The 23,647-nt window shown below is 43.5% G+C and overlaps 1 protein-coding gene across 2 annotated transcripts in view; it reads right to left on the bottom strand.

Annotated features, from left to right (window-relative positions):
• RSPO2 (R-spondin 2) overlaps positions 1–9,718 on the bottom strand; it is a 104,953-nt gene extending 95,235 nt beyond the window's left edge. The window contains exons 1-2 of one of the 2 annotated variants that reach the window (XM_053395438.1): positions 9,265–9,718; positions 8,015–8,353 (exon numbers count right to left, since the gene is read on the bottom strand). In XM_053395438.1, the coding sequence (XP_053251413.1) occupies positions 8,015–8,108 (94 nt within the window). In that variant the 5' untranslated portion in view covers positions 8,109–8,353; positions 9,265–9,718. Of the gene's footprint in view, positions 1–8,014; positions 8,354–8,753; positions 9,104–9,264 lie in introns of those variants that run through there. The other variant, XM_053395439.1, reaches the window with a different exon arrangement.
• Positions 9,719–23,647: the final 13,929 nt, after the last annotated feature.

Below are 23,647 nucleotides of genomic sequence, written 5' to 3'. Positions count from 1 at the left end.
ATGGGATGCACATAACGCACTGCAAACTAGGGTGTGTACAGCAGGGATGTCCAACCGGTCGACAGCAATCTACAGGTTGATCCCCTGGTGCTAGTGGTCAATTGCAGTCGATCACAGGCCCATTTTCCTCCACGGTGGAAGAAGAGGATTTGGCCCCGCCCCCTCGCTTTGTCCTTCAATTGCGCACGATCGCAAAGATAGAAAAGGAAGTTATCGCTGCCAGGTTTATTAGTTGGCTATTGGTTTTTGCTGCGTCCCCCCTAAAAAAACCCTCAACAACTTTGGGTCCCTCCCTCCCACCCCAAAAAATGGGTAGATCACTGGTGCACAGCATTAGTGGGCTTTTGCACTGTAAGGGAACAAATCATAGCAAATTCACAGAGAAAGATTAGCAGCTTAAGGCTGCAATCCTATACTTGTGTCTATTTGGAAGCAAGTCTCCTTGACTTCTATGGGGCTTACTCCCAGGCAATTGGTTATGGGACTGCAGCCTGCCTCATAGAATTCAAAATACTCCAAAATAATTCTTAACATGACTGTCCTATAACATGAGAGTTCTGGATTACAGCATAACAGTATCCATGTTCCTTCGGAATAAAGTTCCACTGCGCTCAGCAGGGCACAGGATCACATCCATTTTCCCTCCCCCTTTTTTTCCCATCTCTGCCGATCTGTGAAAAATCTACCCCAACACAAAAAAGGGCACATCCAATATTAGAAAGGCTTTCTTTGAGGAGGTATTCCACTTGAAAGCCAAACCACTGACACCACAGGGCTCTAGCGCCGATGCATTAAAACAGCACGAAAAGATTTGGATGGGCAACCTAGAGCCTAATTGTCAGGCACTGTTTGTTTAATAGAAAAACTAATTTTGACAGAGCAGGGAAGCCGAGCTTATTTCTCAAGTTTGGAAGAATAGAGCAAAACGCTGGGAATTATTTGCTCTGGGCTTGCCTGACTATGCAATTGTGTCTGTTCCGCTTAATCCTCTGCGCACATTTTTCCTGATAGGAATAGGTATCTATCACTATCCTGTCCAAACCTAATTTTGAAAGGGCAGAAAACATGGAACCGTATAACACACACACACACACACACACACACACACACAGAGAGAGAGAGAGAGAGAGAGAGAGAGTTGTGCAGATTACAGAGATAAATGTGTGTAAAGCCCATCTGAAAAACCAGTAAGTGGTTTATAAAAGAACTTTATTTAACTGGGCACTGGATTGCATTCGTGGGGCTGCCCCTGTATGTTTTAAACCAACATGTGGAAGTGTGTCGCAACACTTTTGTTGCTGTTGCTGTCAATGCAAAGCTACTTTGAGAGGAGACCATCGGGAGCAGAGAGGGGTTTAACCCTTTCGCGCAAAGCCCGTCTTCCGCACACAATTCCAAATGCATGTTTCCACACATTTGAAACCCAACACATTTGGTGGGGGGGACTGGGACAGGCTAAAGAGCAAGAAATCCATGGATGGGATAAAAATCAAGCACCTCTTCATTCTCCTCTGTTGTAAATTTCATCATCCCCAAACTGATTTTGTTTTTTTTAAAAAGTGCCGATACACTGTTGCATGCATAAACGCATAACATGTACCTTGCCCCTTAATAAAGCTTGTGTTTCTTTCCTCCCCAAATAACTCAAGAGACCCAGCATATTTTATGAATTCCAGAAAGCCCCTAGTGTACATGGCTAGGAAAACAAACAAATTGGATGGTTTGTGAAACTCTATATAGCACAGCCACCATAACCTCCCAGAAGAATATTTGCTAAAATCCAGCCTTGTACATACAGACATATGAATATATATTTCATTCTGCCTGTGTGTGTTTTTTAAGCTGTATTTTAAATACCATTAGTCAAAAGAAATGACAGATTTGCTTGCCATTCTCGACTGGATGCGACTCCACAGAGGAGATGATCTACGCCAGGAATTTTATTTCATTAAGAAAGTGATATTATGGAGCATCTGAGATCACATAAGAGACACAAGAGAGAGCCAGGAAGGTTCTACATGCCAGTACCCCACAGTGTGTGCCTGATTATTTGCAGATGGGTGTGTGTGTGTGCAGGGGAAATTGTTACAGGAATCTTAATTCCATGTTTCGGCATTCTGCAGTAAGCATCGCTTTTACCCTCCGCTATACGCAAAGATTAGCCATTAACATCCTAGTACACATTCCTTTAAATTAGCTGAACACTTTGCATTTTCATAGACCACAATAAAAGCCCAGGAGTGGCAGCACAGACTAACTTCAATAAGTCAGCTGTCAACACCAATTCTTATGCAGCCAATATCTGAACATCCAACAAGAAGCTAAGCTAGACTCAATCTCTTTGGGGCAAGCCAGTCATCCCATAAACACAACCACTGGTCTAAGATCAACTCGGGAACATGGGATCAATTAAAACCAGCTTATGGGACTTTCTTTTTTCTTTTTAGCAGGAGGGGAGTAGAAGAGGGGGATAATTCGCACAACGCGGGTTAGATTTAGGTTCTCCTGCTACGCAGTTCTTAAGCCGTCTTGCAAAAGACCGTCTAGCCTGGGGTCTCAGGTAGTTCCACATTTAATTAAAGGCACACACTACAGCTTTTATGTTGACAAAGGAAATTCAACTGGTCACTAATCAAAAGAAGAGTATGATGTTTTAACCACTCACTACCAAAAAGAAGAAGAAAAGTTTAAGCTACCTGGTAGAAAGTGGAGGGGGAACGTCAAAAAATAATAATCTACACGCTACACTTCTACAGAGAACACTACTTTGCACAATTTTGCCATCCCAAATTTCTCACGACTACTCGATCCTCAGTGCAGTTTTCATGCACTCCTGAAAACCTGCAGTTGTATTTCACAAAGCTTTAGCAAAGAAAGCGACCGGGTTTTAACGTTACCCAACAAAACCTGGAAAAACTTATCGGAGGAGGAAGAGAGGACTACATACAAAATTGATTTTTAAATGGTAGGTGGATTTTCGGAGATAAAAAGGGGGAAAGTATACGCATTCCCTACAGACCTTTTCAAAGCGACGCAGGTGAAAAGGTGCAGTGTGTGTTTCTGTCCACATGGGTGCTGTTATATCAACATTTCGCTTGTTCTGTCAGCTACGGCCTCTTGCTGATAAAAAGAGATGATGAAGCGAAACATTTATTGCGCATAAAGATTCGGTTACTTCCCTGTGTATCCTTGTTAAGCCCAAATACCTGCTCATCTGGGGGTTCAATAATATACACCATTTGCTGAAAGGACGTCAGCATTCACAATCATCTCACCGGGCAAGATTTACATGCATTGTTCAGACACTCTAAAACCATCCACAAAGAGGAAGCAGCGAGATGGGATAATGTGAAAACAGTTACTCTGGCTTGATTTTACCCACTGTGCTCATGCGCAGAGCACTAACAGTAAAAGGTTATTTCCGCAGACTTCAACAAATAATGTACAATCGAGGATTGGAGGGTGTATTATAATGATTATTTGCCACAGGCAAAACTAGCACCATGGTCCATTCTCCTTTCCTTTTACAGTATAGGAAAGCAAAAGTACCCCTTGCATACATTTTGAGACAAAACCATCAAATTAACGACATGTCAACCAAGACTTGACACTGGGTTACATAGCTTCCTCTTCAAATCTAACAAAGATCATATTCGCAATGTACATTTAAAGCACATCACTTCTCCCAAAGAATCCTGGGAAAGTTACATTTTCAAGTACCTTAACAAACTAGTCCCCAGGACTTTTATGGAGGGAAAGTCATGTCCTTTAAATGTATGGTATTAAACAGTATTAGATTGGTGAGCATTACTGGCAGGGCCTTTTCAGCATTGGCTCCATACATATATATTCAAGATATATACATAGTGCTTTTCTTTTGGAACTCCCTTCCTAGGCAGGGGAAGGAGTGGCCCCTCTATTGGTGTTTCCTTGAAACCGACACTGAAGAGCTTTTTATTCTAACCTGCTTTTAATTGACATTTCCACTATTCTGCATCTAACTGCTGTTGTTTGCATGTTTTAATTCTTTATGCTTCACTGCCAGTTTTTAGTGCTGTTTTTCTGCAGACTTTGTTTAACTGCTGAAGCTATTTTAGCTGCTTTCCAGATTGTAGCTTGGATGGGCTGGATCCAGACTAAACTAATTGCACTTGAAATAAATGGTGCTTCAGTTACATCATTGCAAACTCCTCCCCTTGATTTCAACAGAAGCCACCTGCAATTAGCAGAGCACAGATGTAACTCAATGTGTCTGATTAATTTCATTTTTAAAAATTCTGTCGTGACCCACCATGGAAGGATTATTCCTTTCAGTTTAAAGTATATGTTTTAGTGCACAAATTACCTTCCCTTTGCTGTTTTAGCATGATTTTTATATTAATTTCATGTTGGTCCATTTTTAGGCTGTTTTGGTAATATTGATGCTGTTTGTTATTTTTTAAAAAAATATATATTTGGATTTGTTTTAGGGATTGAGTTGTCTTTGTATATTTTGCTGATTTCTGTAAACTTTTGTAAACAAAAAAAATATCTAGAAATAGCACAATTTAAAAATCCCTCAAAGACACCCAATAAATACTTATATACACAAACAAGATGTCATTAAATCAAAGGCTAAACAAACCCAAACATTATAAGGCTAGAAAGCAATCAAGGCGTGCTCCACACTCCAAGGAACAACTTTCAAGTCATTAGCATGATACAATTTAATCTATATAATCCAAATCTACTACCACTTCCCTTCAGGCAAAGCTTAAAAGAAAACAGTTTTATATTAAAGTCGCTTGGTCAGCTTCAAGGCAACCAGCAGGAAAGAAATTAAGTGGAGTCTTTCTTTTCTTTTCTTGAGGCGAAACAATGGGTTTGAGTGCTTCAGAACTTCACTTGGGACACAAACTGCGATGCGCACAAAATTTGAACTGCAGTGACAACTGTGGCAACTGAAGCCAAGGATCGGAGTGGTGGAGAGTGATCACCCAAGGGAAATAAACGAATATTAGTGCTCTGTCACCAAACAGGAGCTCAAAAAGGATAGACTGAAGATGCAAAGACTGGTCTGTTTTGAACAGAAACAAGCCATCTCACCAACCGGAGGAGATGTTTGGTTCATTCACGTTAGGCTTAACACTGATGCAAGAGGTCTCTATAAACACACAAGCATTTGTGAGAAATAACAGATTCGTTGATCTGTACAGCTCAATTGTTATGTACATGGACAGTCAACCTGTGGAACACTACCTGTGAATAACCGTACAAATAAACGTGCAGCTCAAGCTGTACACAGGTTGTACACCGGTTGACCGTAATGTGTGAACACAGCCCAACACACGGGTGTTTGTTCCTAGAAATATAATCACTGCAAGAACTAAGGGTGCAAGCCTGTGATTATTTACCCGGAAGCAAAACCCGCTGAATTCATAATTAGGACTTTCTCTCTGGCGAGTATTACAGGACTGCAATCGAGATAAGAGAGTATGAAGGGATCACACTAGTGCTGGAAAGGGACTGAAGACAAGATGATCCAAACAAATATTCTGGCCCACAAACCAGGATACCACATCAGCCACACCACAAAGTAACTCACACCATTCCAAGCGGTGTGGTTAACAGGAAGTGCAACCAACTTCTATTTCCTGTTTCACACTTCTTTGCAGCATGTCACATGTGAGGCTGGTGTATCTATCCTGCGAGGAGATGCATGTGCTCTCTGTGCAACGATAGCTAATGCATCCCCCTGTGAAGAAGATGTGAAAAGATAGAAAAAACACAAAGAGAAAGCAAAACTAACGTCAGGCTTCCTTCCCTCCCTTGCCCCTCTCTCCAACTTAAAGTCTCAACAGCAAGGAACACAAAAGACCCTTAGAGTCAGAAGTATATTCATGGAACAGCTTACTAGTCACCTAGTAAATAGTCACCTGTCTAGTCGCCCACAGCAAATTCAGATACAGCTCTAGGAAATCAGGAATGAGAGTTCCCCCCCTCCTTTTTTGGCCATTAATGTGCCATAAATGGCAAAGTTTTTAGCCCATGTGTTCCTTTTCCCCTCTTCTTTTTACAGACTCATTTTCAAGGCTGTTTTAATAAAGCAAACTCAAGCGAGTGAGTCAAGCCGCAGAACATTGGGTGAGGGGACAGGGGAAAAAACCAGTGGAAATGGGTTAACTACATAATCGGACCTGGAGGAAAGTGACTTGCTGTACTCAAACTATCAAATTTCCTCCAAAAAGCAACTTTCTACATCTGCTGGCATAAGTCTTCTGGAAATGACAGGGCTGCCAGTCACTGAAGAGAGTGAGAAACAGATCCTCAAGTTATTAGGTAGATCTCGATGAATCACTACTGAGCAGCAAAGAGTACCAACAGAGAATAGATTTCCCACATTCTCTTGGTTTCCCAAACAGGAGAGGCACAGCAAATGAGTCTGTTCTATAAGCAACAGCTCAAAGCAGCAGCATCAAAACAGTCCTGTCATTCTATGCTGTGAACTGGGGAGCAACACACTAAACTAAAAAAAGAGGTGAAATGAATGCCAGCTGATGGAGGGACTAATGGGGGCCACCATGCCTGGCTAGCTGTAGAATTCTCCCCTATTCAGTTGGAGTAAAAATTCCTCGCAACCCTTAAAGCAGGAAAGTTACAAGGTACACTTATAAAAATGCACGGGAGTCGCGAGTTAGCACAGATCAGCTGTGAAAGTGAGCAGCGTTCAGTTGTGAGCATGTATAGCAGACGATCACTATTACTGCCCGCATTACTCTTTGATCACTATCTAGAAATCAGATGCTAATGCTGCAATCTAGTGCACACTTAGCAAGAACAAAGTCCCACTGAAATCTGTGTGACTATGCATGTACAGGATCAGACTCTTATTTCCTACAAGACAACCTACTGCCCAATATTCTCTAGGTCTAGGAGATCCATTGCCAATGAATGGATTTATGCGGCAAACTCAGACTGCCACACACCATCCCTTATATACACACACACACTTATTTATTTTTAAAGACCTTATTCAATGACTCTAATTGAAAAAGTTAACCTCTGTCAATCCCCCAGAGGGACCAGCCTAGAGGGAGGGTGGGCATGTTCAGCTCAGAACACCTAGAGCAAAATTATTATCTGCAATTAGCTTGCATTTCCTTCGCTTGGCCCATGAGCTCTCTACATAGAAAGGTCACATCCTGTACTCCATGTAAACTTACTTGCAATCATTAGCATCCTCCAGGTCTGATTCACAATTGCCAGCACACGGGGGTGGGAATTGTTTAACAACTTTTTAGCCCACCTTGACTGCCGTTCCAACAGAGCAACTACAAAGCATTAAAGCATAACAGGCCGTTCAATTTCAAGTGGCTAAAAATGCACTTTTCCCACCGCAATCCTACACCAGCAAGCCAGGGGCAAAACTAGGCTTTATTTCACCTGGGTCAGAGACCCAGTTTGGCACACACGCAACCCATGTGCATTTGCATGTACACACACAGGATGGGAGTCTCAATGGCACCCCTCTGGAGGCTTTGCCTGGGCAAAAAAAAAAAAAACCCTGGCCAGCCTCCCCACCCCCACCTACGGCTCTGCAGCAAGGCTGTGGTCCTATGCACACTTACTGCAAAATCCACTGAGTGCAGCACAAATTGCTTCTGTGTGAAGGTGCATATATATATATAGGATCAACCTATTACCCACATGCCTGGGACCGATTTATGAATGACCCTAATTAGGATTAGGATGTCTGAATCAGACAGGAAGGGCTCAAGGGCTTTTAATGGGGTATCCCTCTATTGGGAGGGGGGAAGCTTGTGAGAAAAGGAACTTTCTTTTTTCCTCCATGGAAAGGGAAGGCCAAATGAACCAAAGTAACCCTATGCAGCCTTTTAAAGCTGGGAAAGACTCGGATGCCATGTCAGCTACTGGAGGCCACAAACGGGCAAAACCAAGTGGGGAAAAGGGAAGCCAGCCAGCTTGAGGAAAGATGTAGAGAGGTCCGGAGTAGCCTGGGTAAGACGCTACTCACCTCTCTTGCTGCGTCTCCAGCGGCCGCCTTGGCAGTGACTGTAATCCATACAGTTCAGGATGATCAAGGCAAAAGAGAAGAAACGGAACTGCATCCTTCGGCTCCGGGGACTCGCGGCAGCTGCAGCAAAAGGACGGGGGCTGCAGGTCGCCGGCAGCGGCGCCCAGGAGTCACCAGAAACCGCCCTCCTTGCAGGCGGCGAGGGGACAAGGCAGAGCGAGGCGCTCAAGGCAGAACCGCGGCGGCGGCGGCAGCAGCTGCAGCCAAGTAGCTCACACGCCTCCGGAGCCCCTTAGTACATCCAGCGAAGTCCCGGCAACTTCCAGCATCTCCTCGGACCTGAAAGACGGAGGAAGGAAATAAACGTTAAAAACGCGCGCGCGCGCGCGCACACACACACACACACACACACAGAGACATAATACGGAGAGATCAATAGTTTTAAGACTGCCTGCAACCCTGTATTCTCAATTACACGGAAGTAAACCCCGCGGAACTCTACGGGGCTTACTTCCGAGTAGACGCGTCCAGAACCGCCCGTTGGGCTTTGCACACTCTTGGGAGTAAGCAACCTTGACTCCGACGGGGTTTACTCTAGAGTAACCAAGCAGACAACGGGCTGCATCACTAGTAACCAAACCGATTTCGAAGGCTGGATCCGCATGAACGCGGACAGTATAGATCTAAGCCATTCCTTTGCTCCGGCTCCCCCCCGCCGCCCGCCCCCCAGTAGATCAACCTTTAAGGTTCCCTGGAAGCAAGGTGGGATCGACGCCGCCCGATCCTGGTTATCTCCAGGTTGGGTCCGTTCGATTCCGACGAGCCTCGCAGCCCGATCCTCGACGCGCGTTCTCCGGGGCGCAAACCTCGCGCGGCGTTTCCCTGGCCTTTCAGGTGAGCGCGATGCAGCCGATCCCGCGCACGTGTTTTGGGGAAGAAGCCCCGCCGCTCGCAACCAGGGCCTTTTAAACCTCGTGCGCAGGAAGCGCGCCCCGGCAGGAACGAAACCGCGCTAACCCCAAACGTAGCCACACCCTGCCCCCAATTGAAGAGTCGCGCTGATATCACTCGACAGGGCAGCCGGGCTCGCCCCCTTAACGACCGAGACGCTCAGAGGTGCTTTAAATAACGCGGGGGTGGGGGAGGAAGGGGAGGGGGGAAAGAGGAAGACCGAAAGAGAAACCTCGCTTTGAATCAGGGGCTGGAGAGGCGCAACCCCTCGTCGTTGCGCGCGCAAAAGCGGAGTTTACCTCCCCTGACGGCGGGCGCCACCCTGTGCACGCCGCCGGCCAGCTCCTTCGCTCCCCCGACGGCAGGTCAGCCGAGCGCCTCGCCTCTGCCGCCCACTAAACAACCTGGAAACACGTGGGCAGCCCGGCGAAGTTTGGGGATTGCAGCCGCGCTGCAGTTGCTGCTGCCCGGCGCGCGTTTGGAGAGCCGCGTTCGCCCCCGCGCGCTGCTGCTGCTGCTGCTGCTTCTCCACGGAGGGATCCCGGCGCCAGTTCCTACCCAGCTCCGCTGCGGCACAGAGGTGAGCGAAGTTCCCGTCCTCTGGGCTCAGCAGGCTGCTTTCCCGCTACTTCTCTTATAACAGTGTCGCGATCATGTGCGCAAAGCCAGCCCCGCGGCTGCTCGGGGTGATTCCTCCGACGCTCGCCCGGAGGCAGCGGTAAGCAGATGGCGCTGTGCGCCACAGCATTTCCCCTTGGCCGCCGCCGCCTTCTGAGGCCTTGCTGCTGCCGTGCTGCTGCCTTTCTCCCAAAGTCAGGCATCTTAGAAACTTGTTTCCCACCAACAGCAGCTGGAAGAGGCAGTGAGATGACCCAGGCTTCACCGGTGGCATTGCTGCCTGTCGTGTGCGTACCAGTTAAGGAAGTTGGGAGTCTGTGCTTGCAGGTCACTGGTAGAGCACGTGTTTTTGCATATCCCCGTTTCAAGCCCACAGTCAAAAGAGTTGTCTGAGACCAGGGGAAAATGCTGCCCATCGGAAAAAAAGATGCCTCGCTCATATCATTGTCCCATGAGCATGGTGGATTAAGTGATCTGATTCATTATGAACTAGGTTTGAACACTGCCCACTTAAAACACGGCTAGGCCATTCTTTTTTCTCAATTCTGATGGAAGCTGGTTTGGGGATAAAGGCATGAAAACACGGCATTTCCTAAGCAGTAACGGGATAGCTTTGAATTGTAGCTCCTTTACTGTGAACACTGCTTTTCAAACCATGAGGGATGTAGAGACCATACAACACATATAAAGACCTACATTGGTTCCCAGTACATTTCCGAGCATAATTCAAAGTGTTGGTTCTGACCTTTAAAGCCCTAAACGGCCTCGGTCCTGTATACCTGTAGGAGTGTCTCCCAGGGGTGTAGGAAGGCGGGGGTGGGGCCGCCCCAGGTGCCATCATGGAAGGGGGCGACAAATTATCAAGAAACAATTACTGCCCTACTAGGGTGGTTCATAAAACTTTTTTGAAAATGCCTGCTCCAAAGGTCTTATCTTACTACACTAGGGATTATATAGCTATATATGAAATTTCATGCACATAAGTTAATATCTTGACCCTCCTCCATGAAAATAGCTGTTTACTTGGACAGGGCTGTCTTTAGATGTCTTGTAAAAGTCAGATAGTTGTTTATTTCCTTGACATCTGAAGGGAGGCCGTTCCACAGGGTGGATGCCACCACCCAGAAGGCCCTCTGCCTGGTTCCCTGTAACCTCATATCTCGCAGTGAGAGAACCGCCCTCAGAGTGTGACCTCAGTGTCACACAAAGGGACAGCAATTACAAAAAAAAAAAAAATAACCTCAGATAGCAAAAGAATGGTCAGTATCCAACTAAATCATCTGGTCAGTTCTGTTCCAGAGCGTTGTTTTCAACTAAGTCTTATTTAGAGTAGAACCACTGAAATTAATGAACCTAAGTTAGTTGTGTCTATTCATTTCAGTGGATCTACTCTGCATAGATAGGACTAGCATTGAAAACCACCCAGATTGAGTGGGGGGAGATGGGCAAAGTTCTGCTGCACCACCTCCCACTGGTGGAACAAGTGTGTTGGTCACCACACAGTGCCTAGCAAAAGTTTGAGATGTTTGATTTAACAGCAAAATTAACATATAAGTAAAAGGGTGGGGGACAAAGATGAGGTTATGTTGAAATGGAAACCAGTTTATTAATTATTCCAGAAGAAATACTTTGCTTCCCCATTCCCAGGGTGACTTCATAATGTTTTAAGGTGTTTATCCTACCATGCATTTATGTTATATAATTACAGTGTTTTAATGTCAATAATGTGAATTATTTAATAAAATGCTGATTAATAAGTTTGAGTTTTATATATCTCTTGTGCAACAAGTTGACAATTTTTCATATATTTTTTTAAAAGTCATACTGAATCTTGAAGCTGGGAACCTTTCTTTGGCTGAAGAGATGGGTAAAAAGATTTTGAATAAATAAGCAAATTAAAATCCCGCTACAATCTCTGGATATTTTAAGACTGCAGTCCTACACACACTTAGGCAGTAAATCATATGGAGTTCAGTCAAGCAATTCTATGTACTTAGAATGGCACTGCATGTCATACTGAAAGGGATAAGCACATTTAAAAAAAAATAATAATTTGCTTCTTTTTGGCCTCAAAAGCAGCAGATACCAAGAAAATTAAAATGTAATACATTGTTGTTGGTCTTGGCTGTGAGCTGCATTTTTTTGAGCAGTGACATAGTCACCCTTTTAAAAATTTTGAAACTTTCCCTTTGGATTGCAGTCTTTGGGAGCAACAAACCCCTTGTAGCATAGCTCCACCGATTATGCTCTTGTGGAAGAACTATGAAACAGAAAAAGATTAACAATGGATTGAAAAGTCAAATGTGGGTGTCGGAGGATCTACAGCTGCCATCTGCGAGAAATTCTCCATTTTGTTCTGATGATAAATGAAACAGGAAACAATCCAGGAGCTATTGTTGTCATAATTTGTTTGGAAAAATTGTTATAATTGTTACACAACTGTGCCTTTCACTCCTATACATGATTATAAGTACAATCGTACCTTGGTTCTCGAACATAATCCGTTCCAGAAGTCCATTCGATTTCCAAAAATGTTCGAAAACCAAGGCACGGCTTCTGTTGGTTGCAGGAGCTTCCTGCACTCAATCGGAAGCCGCGTCAGATGCTCAGGTTCCAAAGAACATTTGCAAACTGGAACATTTACTTCTGGGTTTTCAGCATTTGGGAGCCAAAACATGCGAGTACTAAGGCGTTCGAGAACCAAGGTACATAAGAAGAGCCTGTTGGATCAGGCCAATGTCCCATCTCATTCAGCATTCTGATCTCACAGTGTCCTGAGCAGTTGCCTTTGGGAAATCAGGGAGCAGGACCCAACAGCAAGATCCCGCCCTGTGGAACGCCCTTCCAGCAGATGTCAAAGAGATAAACAACTACCTGACATTCAGAAGACATCTTAAGGCAGCCCTGTTCAGGGAAGTTTTTAACGTGTGATATTTTACTGTATTTTTGGTTTTTATGGAAGCCGCCCAGAGTGGCTGGGGAGGCCCAGCCAGATGGGCGGGGTATAAATAATAAATTATTATTTATTATTATTATTATCCTTCTCTTCTCCTGTGGTTTCCAGCAGCTCTTATTCAGAAGCATTGCCTTCTAAAACCGTCTTGTTTTAGCTACTTATAAATTGTTTTCCATTTTATTTTCATGGTTTAGGAGTCTCCTGTGACTGACTATTCTTATTCAGCAGCTGAAAGGGGCCATTGAAGTAAATGTCTTCTCCCTGCTCCTTAGATGTTGTCGCCATTGCTCTTGAAGTCAACCGCACCGAAAGCCATTGAATTGTGTCTGGATCTTGCCCATTCATAAACGTTTCCTGCTGACTTGTCAATTAGTGACCTCCCCATCTCCATCTAGCAAGGGTTGTGGTCCTGCTTTGTTCTGTGTGTCGTGCCAATCTGTTGGCACAGAATAAATGCCAAATAGCCAGAGTCATCGTAGAAAACGGCCAACGCAGCCAAGTAAAGGTCAGCTTCAACATTTGAAAGTATACTCGGAAACCCTCCATCCGTGTTGTCTGTTTGGCTAGGTTAATCATGAGCCTGCAGTTCCAAATGTTCAAAGTTATCAAGGTTTCAGAGCACGTTCCCACCAAAAACAAAAAATAAAAACCTTCATTGGGGAGTGTTTATAAAAATATGTCCCAGGGGCATACGCCCTCAGGTTTTTGTGCATTGCAACATTTTGTTCCAAAATGTTATTGTAATTCCTCTTCCTGGGAGCACTCGGCTATAGCAGCCCCAATCCTGGATATTTTATAGCAATATGGAAGAGGACTTGCAGCTCTGCAGATCAGAAATGTACAGTAGTACCTCAGGTTAAGTACTTAATTCGTTCTGGAGGTCCGTACTTAACCTGAAACTGTTCTTAACCTGAAGCACCACTTTAGCTAATGGGGCCTCCTGCTGCTGCCGCGCCGCCGGAGCACGATTTCTGTTCTCATCCTGAAGCAAAGTTCTTAACCTGAAGCACTATTTCTGGGTTAGCGGAGTCTGTAACCTGAAGCGTATGTAACCCGAGGTACCACTGTATTCCCCAATCCTCCATCCCATTCCAGATGACTTGTTATAAACCAAGGATGGAGAGACTTTGGCCCTTCAAATGTTGTTGACTCCCAACTTCTAGCACCCCTGACCATTGGCTCTGCTGGCTAGGGGTGATAAGACTTGGGAGGCCAATGTTGGGGGGGGCACAGGCTACCCATGCCTGAGAGAGTCTAAGGGGCCTATGCCAGTTCAGTTCCCCCTTTTCTTCTACCTTCCATTTTTTAATTTTTGTTTTCAGCTGCCTCATCAACATTTCATGACTCAAACTGCATTCACTCAAACATTTGACTTCTAGACTTGGGTAAGTGAGAGTGTCTCCAAATTGTAACATGACTTGGGAATTCAAAAGGTATTTGGGTTAAATTAATATCATTTAGTTTTGCTTGGTTAGTAGAATGTGTTTAAAAGTGCATAAAAATCATTGAAAATGATTGCCAAGTTCTTGCAGTTATATATTATTACTATTTAGCAATACCTAAATTAAAATTCTTTGGCTTTTAGAAAGCAGCTTATGTGCTTCTTCATCAAATGTAGACTTACCAAGCTAAACGTTGTCCAGTCACAAAAATAATAGCAGATTTGAATTCCTCACACCGAAAGATATATTTTTAAGACCCCCTCACTGGAGAAATGTGCAAAAATTTAGTTTCACCTCCTAAAATGACACAACTTACAGTGCCATCCATATGTTCCATGCATGCAAGAAGAACCCTGTATGTTATTAGTTCCATTTATTAGTTGCCATAGGCGACTTGGAACAAGACTGGTTAAAAACGTCCAATATTGTCAGCACCAATTTTAAATGTATAAAAACAAATCGACAACAAACTGGACAAGCCACAGAACCTACCTTTACAAGGAAAATAACAGCAACCATCAGAGTTCTGCTGAATCCAGTTTTTCTTCAGAAAAAGCGGTGTGTGTGGGTGAGTGTGTTTGTGTGTTTTCTCTGCCAGGAGTGGGGAGGGGAGAGGCAACCAGAAGGGACAATGCCCACGACACACTCTCAAAATTACAAATTTGCCTATGGGTCAGGAAGGGCCGACAATGTGGTGTGCTGAACATGCCTATACCAGAACATCCCTGTTTTGCAAAAGAGAACTTGTAATGCCTCACTGGACAGTGAAATGCAGATTTTTGCCAACTGATAATAGCAAAGGGAGTCTGAAAAGAATCTTGGACAATTAACAATGTTTGATAAGCTCCTGACAAAGTGTTTTGACAAAGAGGCTACAGGCCCTCTGGGGCTTGCCAATGGATTTTTTTGGGAACTGCAGAACTATATAGCTTCAGCAGTTGAGCAAGCAGCACAAAGTGAAGTCTCACAGCTCTGAAAGTCTAAGGCCAGTTAAAGGATATCTGTGAAGGTTACAGCAGATAGTTCACCCTGAAAAATTGACCCATCACTGCAAGTTCAGCATGATCTAGACATATCAAGAACACATAGAATCAGAGAATTGTAGAGCTGGAAGAGTTGTTTTTCTTCTGCCTTAGAGCAGTAATTTTGGTTAAACAAAACCAGAATGGCAACAAAAAAATATGGATTAGTGAGCAAAGGGGGGGGGGGGTCAGAAAAACAAGCAACATACTGGTTCTAATATTAATACGTAAAGGTAAAGGACCCCTGACAGTTAAGTCCAGTCACGAACGACTCTGGGGTTGTGGCGCTCATCTCGCTTTACTGGCCGAGGGAGCCGACATTTGTCCGCAGACAGTTTTTCCGGGTTCTGTAGCCAGCATGAAACCAGAGCAGCGCATGGTGAAACCAGAGCAGCGCATGGAAACGCCGTTTACCTTCCCGCTGGAGCAGTACCTATTTATCTACTTGTACTTTGGGGACTCCATTTCTTATATGCAACCAATGACAATTCCTGCTCTTCTTCCTGTACCTTAACCAGTTAACAGTTCATAAGAGGTCCTGTCCTAAGACTGCTAAGTTTGCTCATGAGCATTTGGTGAGGGACTTAATTAAAAGTCATTTGAAAGTCCAAGTATACAATGTCTAGGAGGTCACCTGTATTGACATGATAATTAGCATGCTCAAAGAAATCTGAAAGGTTAAAGATCCACCTTATTTACAGAATCTACACCTCCTCTTTAAGAAGATTTGTTCTTCTATGTGCATCAAAAATATATATATATTATGTTTTCCATTAGTTTACCCAGAGCAGACATTATGTCAACTCATCTTTATTTTAATAACATTAATAACCCTCATCTCCCTTTTTAAAAAATGGTGTTTGTCCACTTCCTAGTCTTCTGGTGCGGAGACTGGTCTAAGGTACAAGTTACATGTTTTTATTAGATGATCAGCAATTTCACATCTCAGCTCTGCCTACCATGCAGATTCCTAAGTGGGGAATAACCAATATATGCTGAAGTCAGAACTGCTATTCTGTTGACATCTAGAGGGAGCATTGCTTTAGCAAGAGTGATAAAATTCTTCATTCAGGCTTCAGTGGTTGATATGATAACACTAATAAATGCAACACATGATTTTCCAGCATAGATACGGTCTTGGCTGTAATGGACCATGCATCTCCCCTCCCCCCCCCCCCACTACCAAGGCTTTTAAAGTATTAAATGTGATATTTTGTACCCCTTCCTTTCATTAACCATGTGACTTGGCTGTTTGCATTCCTAGCTGATCCAAACCCATCTCCCCCAGTCTGAGACTGGTTCCAATGCACCCCTCACTGCTCAGTTCTGTAGCATTTCTTTCTTGGTTTACTCTCTTTGGAAGCACCAGCCAGAGAGAGGTGGTCTTTTGTTGTCTTGGAGGATCTGCTTTCCCAAATGAATTTTGCTAGGCTGCCACGTGGACATTTAAGAGGATTGGCTTGACTTCTCCATGACCAGGTGCACTGAATGAGCAGGAAAATTCTGTAGGGAGAGAGTACCATCCATTGGCATTAAAATATTTAAGACCACAGGTGGGCAAACTGCAGCTCCCACAAGCCCTTGGAAATAACCCCTTATTTAATCTCATCAGAGTTCCTTCCTCTTGATCAGTTCCTTTTTTATTATTCTTTTTTTAAAAGTCTGCTTTCCCTTCTTTCTATCCAGTTTCAGAACAATCGGAAGGGGCGGTGTTTTATTTGATAAACCGCCCGTTTTATATTTTCTTTTTCTTTCATTCCTGATTGGTATGGCTTGGGAAAAACAAATATTTCCTCCCAGCAGTCGTAAGAACAAATTAGGTAGGAAACAAATTACTTTCACTTGCTTTCCGGAGCAGTTGCCGTATTGGTCTCTTGTAATAAAAACACAAAAGAAATAAACCCTTACTGGAAAGCAACCTGATCAAACTTAGTTCAGAATAGATCTGCATAGGCTTGAGAACTGAAGCAGGGTGCTGTCATAGCTGTCCCAGATCAGGAAGGCATGTGTCTGATAGCTAACTCTTTACTGACAAGAAAAACACTTAACAGCAGCTTCCATACTGCTGCAGATACATATGCTTCTAGCCTCCATGCAGTGGTCTATAGGTCTGGGCCCTATGAAGCAGTTGCATCAACAGTGGGGCGCCTCTCCTCTTCCTGCTTATATACCCTGCTCTGACAGGTTGCATCACTGCAATCTGAGACTTCCCCTGCATTGAAGTTGTCACTGCTCTCCTCTTTTCATGCCCCTTCTGGTTCTAGGAGACAGCAGGGATGGGGAAGGTGAGTTTATGGACTCATCTGTCGGCTGAACAGCCGCCTCTTCTTTTTCTTCCAGCGCATCTGGTGCATCTTCTTATGCCTTGTTATGCCTTAACTATCCCTCCTCTCCTGGCTCCAGCTTTGCGGACGATGCCACACTCCATATATCACTCGTCCCCTCTTATGGGGGACCCTGGTTCCCTGCCTCTGCCACACACTCTGTAGAGCCCTGCCAGTCCCTGCCAGTCGTCAGGCTTTTGGAGACAGAAACAAGAGTGGAAATTGCTGGTGTTTGTTTATTTGTCCCATATCTGGGATGCAAATCAATCCTGCTAATACAATTGGTATTCACTGCTGTTGCTTTCAGTCCACCATTGATACACAGTTGATTATAACCCTGCCCTGTTTGTATTGCACTGAAATGAATGGAATGGGATTGCCACAGTGGCAATGTAACTTATGTAAGTTGCATCGTTTTGCCTCATCAGACAGTGAGGCAAATAGCATCGTTTTTGGCAGACGAAATGCAGTAGAACAGAAACAGCGCTGCGGGCGAGAAACGCAGAGTGAAATGAAAAACACTTCCTTTTTTCATCACTAGCGGGATGAACTTTGCTTAACTTAGTTATTCCAGACCACTTTTGTCTCAAGCTCTGCCCATCATCAGCCACAGACTACCATTAGCATGCAGCCCCCTACAGATCACCCATAAGAGGGAATGACAGGTGAGGGGCTGTGCTTCTGGCCAGAAAGCTGCTAGCCAGTCAGTATATATATTGGGCGAAGTGGCCTAACATTTTGCTCAATACAGGCCAGCTCCCTATATTATTTTGGTTGGAAATAGCACTTATCATGGGGTGCCACCTTTGCAACATTCGTGTATTGCACATGCCTTGTTGACTGTGTGTTGGTGACAGCTTTCCTACTGCTCATTTTGCATTGAGTACTTTGTTTAAAAGCTTGTATATATTTCTCTATTTCACTTTTGCTTCAAACAACACTTCGGCAAGACTTTCCCCCGACTTCAAAATTTGTTTAATACTCCCGCACCCACCGCAGATACCTTTCCGGGGGAGCACAGGAGTTACCTAAATAAATGAATAAATAAAGCCCGAAGGCAACAATTTTGTTGGCAGTGGGTGTTGCTTTTCAGCTCTGAACTGGCACACAGATGCTTCAAGTAATCCAAGTCTTCTCTTTCTGTAATAGAATTGAAAGATAAGCTATATAACAAGATACTGTTTTGATTGAAGCCTTCTCTTGCAGTTTGCGGAGGGGAGGGCAAAGCACTGAGCCAAGAGCAGCTGCCAGGGTGCTTGTCCAAAGTCCCAAATGGACCCCACCCAGGGCCTGGTCACATGACTTTATGCTTCCAGATTAGTTTAGTCAAGGAGATTCCAACTAAACATCAGGAAAAACTTTATGACAGTAAGAGCTGATCAGCAGTGGGATGATCTCTCTCCCTTGGGAGGTTATGGACTCTCCTTCCTTGGAGGCTTTTAAGCAGAGGTTGGATGGCCATCTGTCATGGAGATTCCTGCATTAAATGGGGTTGGACTAGATGACCCCTGGGGACTTTTCCAACTCTACAATTCCATGATTCTAATAGCTATAGCTGGTTTTGTAGAATGAATTTCTGTTCTTGAGATCTGAAGGCATGCACAAGACACTTGGAGGGGCGGGTGTGTTAAATAGTGGGATCAAGGAACATAAGAGATAGCCCTTGCTAATGAAATTAGGAAAGCGTCTGTCTATACAGAATCAACACATGTAGAAAAATGTATTAGATTTTTTTAAAAACCAAGACAGCAGTGCATCCAATATTATATCTGTTAAAAGCAATTGGGCCCAAGAAGATTCTCGACCACTACCATATGCAGAACTTACATGTAGGAAGTCAAAACTACCATGAATACTACAATCCCATGCACACTTAGTAAAGCGTTATGTTGCTGTTGCTATTATCAATTTCATTTACGAATCGCTTCCTATGAAGCATCTCAAAGTGATTTCACAATACACTATATCACAATTGCAGATATAAAAACAATTTCAAAGCCAATACAGATGCCGAGCGGGATAAATATATCCACTTAGAAGGCTTATTGAAAAAGGATTGTCTTCAACAGACGTCCAAATGACCACAGAGATGGCAACTGTCTGATATGTAACAGGAGGGAGTTCCAGTGGATCAGTGCTGCCACACTAAATGCCTGATTCTGGCATTTCAGGACCTCCTGAAAAGATGCTATCTAAAGGGTACAAGTTGGAACGAAGAGGAAGCATAATCTTTCCCTACCGACTACTTCTCCATTCCAACCCAGAATACCATTCCCTCAATGGGATTCTAGAAAGAGCAGGATGGTCAAATAGCCATCAGTCAGAATATTCAGTCAGTGCAATCTAGACCTTCATGTTCCCAGTTCAAGAACATGCTCTGAGTTCAGCTCTGTATAATTAATTATGATTGGTTTTTATCCCACTGAAGAGATCAGTTTCTGGCGTCTTGTTGGAGGGAGGAAAAGGGGCAAACTATTGGGGTGATGTAGGATGGCAGATCACACACAAGACTGCATCAGGCTAAGCTAATAAACCTCTCCAGTCAAGCATCTCTCTTGAAAAGCATGACATAGCCCAGAAGTTTAAAGCTGATTCCATACCCTTGTTTGAGAAGTTCTGACTTTTACAATCTGTTTTCCTTGCTTATCTTTGCTCGTAATAAAACCCATCTCTCAACACGCTCATGAATCTATTCGTAGTGAGATCATGCATTTCTAACAAAAAATTACAAGCAGGCTTTCTTCTGCACCAGACATTTTACTGTGCTGAACACTGACTAAGATGTTAATCACTGCTCTGAAGACCTCTTTTTTTTGACATTGTTGTGGATATCCTCGTCAGCTGTTTTGACTTCCCTTCCCCTTGGAAAATGGCACACTTCTTAGATGTTAGTATCCTTTTCTTCCTTAAATAGACAAAAGAAGTTGGAAGCACCTGTTAACTAAAAAAAAGATTGGCTATTAGTCTAGACATAAAAGAAATACCTTATTTTTTGCTCTATAAGACTCACTTTTCCCCTCCTAAAAAGTAAGGGGAAATGTATGTGCGTCTTATGGAGCGAATGCAGGCTGCACAGCTATCACAGAAGCCAGAACAGCAAGAGGGATTGCTGCTTTCACTGCGCAGCGATACCTCTTGCTGTTCTGGCTTCTGAGATTCAGAATATTTTTTTTCTTGTTTTCCTCCTCCAAAAACTAGGTGCGTCTTGTGGTCTGGTGCGTCTTATGGAGTGAAAAATACGGTATATCAGGACCTGCACCTTCTTCCATACCCTTAGTTTTGTAGACAATCACAATACCACCATGCTATTTATATTCTTTATATTTCTATACTACCTTTCTACCTTCACCACAGCCCTGTAAAGTAAGCTAAGAGTCAGTGACTTGTCTCAAGCTCACCCAGTGAGCTTTATGGCTGAATGAGAATTTGAATACTGGTCTACTCTGCTGGCAGACCAACCCATGCAAACGCAACATGGAGGCTGGCAACATCAACCCCGCCATGTGGGAATCCCTTGCAGACAACCACAGTGCCTGGAGACAGAACGTGTATTCACAGCAGCGATTAGAGAAGGATTGACTGCCAGGAGGAGCACAGAGAGAAATGCCACGGTGCATCTGCAGCAGCACAACCAGACATCTTCATCTGCCCCAGCTGCAACAAAACATGTCTCCATCATATCAGTCTCTATAGTGAAGTACAGTGGTAGCTTGGTTCTCAAACACCTTGGTACTCAAAACAACTTGGAACCCAAACACTGCAAACCCGGAAGTGTTCTGGTTTGCGAACCTTTTTCGGCAGCTGAACATGCTCCGTTTTAAGTGTTACGCTTCCTATTTGAGTGCCACACTTCCAGTTTGAGTGTTACACTGAGGTCTGTCTGGTTTTGCTATTTATTTTGTGTTTTTGTTTTGCGACTTTTTTTGTGACTGTGCGGAACCCAGTTCAGCTACTGATCGATTGTGTGACTGCAGTACATTTTTTATTGCTTTCATTTTATGGATCAATGGTCTCGTTAGATAGTAAAATTCATGTTAAATTGCTGTTTAAGGGTTGTTTTTAAAAGTCTGGAATGGATTAATCCATTTTTCCTTACTTTCTATGGGACAGCACGCCTTGGTTTTGGAACGCTTTGGTTTTGGAACGAACTTCCATAATGGATTAAGTTTGAGAACCAAGGTACCACTGTATGTGAAGATGTGTGTGTGTTCAGATGAAGGAAAATATCCTTTCAAATGCCCATGTTTCATATCCTAATAGTATTTAAAGTCATTATTAGTGTGATTCAATTTCAGTTTAGAATGCTGTACTTCTACATTAACAATTTTGGTTTTCTGTCTTGTGCTTTTGGTAGTGGCTCTCTTCTGCTGTTAGCATAGTAACATGAACATGAAATTTATTACTGTCAGAGACCAGCTTGTGATAGCATAGTAATAAATTCCACCTTTTAATAAAGGCAAGGGTAACACGTAAAGGCTCATTCAAATGCATTATACGTTGTATTCATTTCGTCTCATGTAAATAACCCATGAACCAGGTGGGTTTTGCATAGACAGTTTCTCTTAGGCAGCATACAAAAGAAAACCTTTGAGGGCCCTGAACCATTCAGAGCCTAGCACTCCACTCGCCAATGAAGATGAGTTGGAATTAAAAATTAGAGGAAGTGGTGCAGGCTTCAGAGTCTCCTTAGTGTTGATTTACACCTGATAGAAGATCAAAACAAACAGGATAGTCTTTCTGGAAATGTTCTACATCCTTTATTAAAATGGAATAACTCAAACCTGTTTTCTTAAATAATAAAAAAGTCAGCGTTACAGAGTGGTATTTTTAGAAATGAGCCGCTTTTTGATAGGGAAAGTATGTTGGCAGCTTCTCGCAGTGTTTACAACAGCATTCCACTTTAATCTCATTTTTAAAAGGGGGAAAAAAGAATCTTTAAATTATTACACAAGAGCGCTTTTGTTGACTACAATCAAGCAGTGATGTGAAAATTACGCAATCCAAGTTGCTTTAATGCTTATTTGGCAGTTATATAATAGGCCTGGATCCAAAGAATGGACATCTGTGTGGAGGGAGAGGAGCCACAGACATGGCTAGTGCTTGTTTAGCTGCAGCAGATCACAGCCCCAAAGAAACAAGCTGCTTTTTAAGAAGTGAGAGTAACTGATCCATAGCAGTATTCTCACTCAGGTATGCATACTTTTCTTCTCTAGAAGGTAGAACCTGGAACATGCCTCACCCTTCCATCTTACCATGTGTCCCTTTTTATTTTCTCTGACCTTTTAAAGAACTTTCAACTCCCAAGTGGATATTATTATTATTATTATTATTATTACTGTTTAAAATCAGCTACGTGGTTCCTAGTGTGCTTTCAGTGCATGTTGAGTTTCATTTCAAGAAGTGTGGATGCACACAAAAGCTTATACCCAGAACATGAAAGCTTATATCCAGAACAAACTTAGTTGGTCTCCACGGTGCCACTGGACAATTTTTATTTATTTTGACTGTGTCAGACCAACACAGCCACCTACCTGAATTTGAAGGGCAAGATTAACTTCTGTTAAAACATGAAACCTGAAATATTCTTGTTGAGATATGGCTAACAGAATAACTGTAAGAAATACAAAGGCGCTAGCTGTATAGCAAGAGTGGGGAAATTGTGGCCCTGCAGGTGCTATTGCACTTCCAACTCTGTGACTCCCCACCAGCGTGGTTAGGGGTTATGAGAGCTAGCCAGTAACATCTGGAGGGCAACATGTTCCCTACTTCTGTTGTATAATGGATGGGCATTCCACTAATCCGCTGCCTTTCCTTATGAAATCAGGGTGGCTATCCTGTGATCTTCCAGTTGCAAGGACAGCTACCATTATCTTGCTTAGCTGGCCTTGCTGGCTGGAGCCGAGGCAAGCTTGGAGTCCCACAACTTTATTAATGTTTGTATTTATACCTCACCTTTCTCTCAAATTCAAGGCAGCTTACAACATCCAAAAACACCACTGCAAAATCATAAGAACACGATAGTTCAAGAACAATGGTTAAAATACCTTAAAACGTTTAAAACCAACATTAGAGTTTGCCAGGTGGGCTACCACTGTAAAAAGAAACCACCAGCTAAGAATTAGTCTTTCACAGCGGCCATGCACTATTTTCAGAGAGCTATCCCCAAGGTATTCCCTTGGCTAGCTATCAACAATTCAAACCCCATCAGTGTGTGTGTTAAGGAATGGGAGTGCAGCTGTGCAAATCACTTTACCACAATTGAACTACCTTTGTTGTTTTGTTGCCCATATATATATACTGAGAGAGCTTTCATTTGAGAG

This window comes from Podarcis raffonei, chromosome 7 (genome assembly GCF_027172205.1).
Source record: "Podarcis raffonei isolate rPodRaf1 chromosome 7, rPodRaf1.pri, whole genome shotgun sequence".
In the NCBI taxonomy this organism is placed as follows: Eukaryota; Metazoa; Chordata; class Lepidosauria; order Squamata; family Lacertidae; genus Podarcis; species Podarcis raffonei.
The sequence above is the reverse complement of the archived record's forward strand: the minus strand, read 5'-3'. Positions and strand labels throughout refer to the sequence as shown.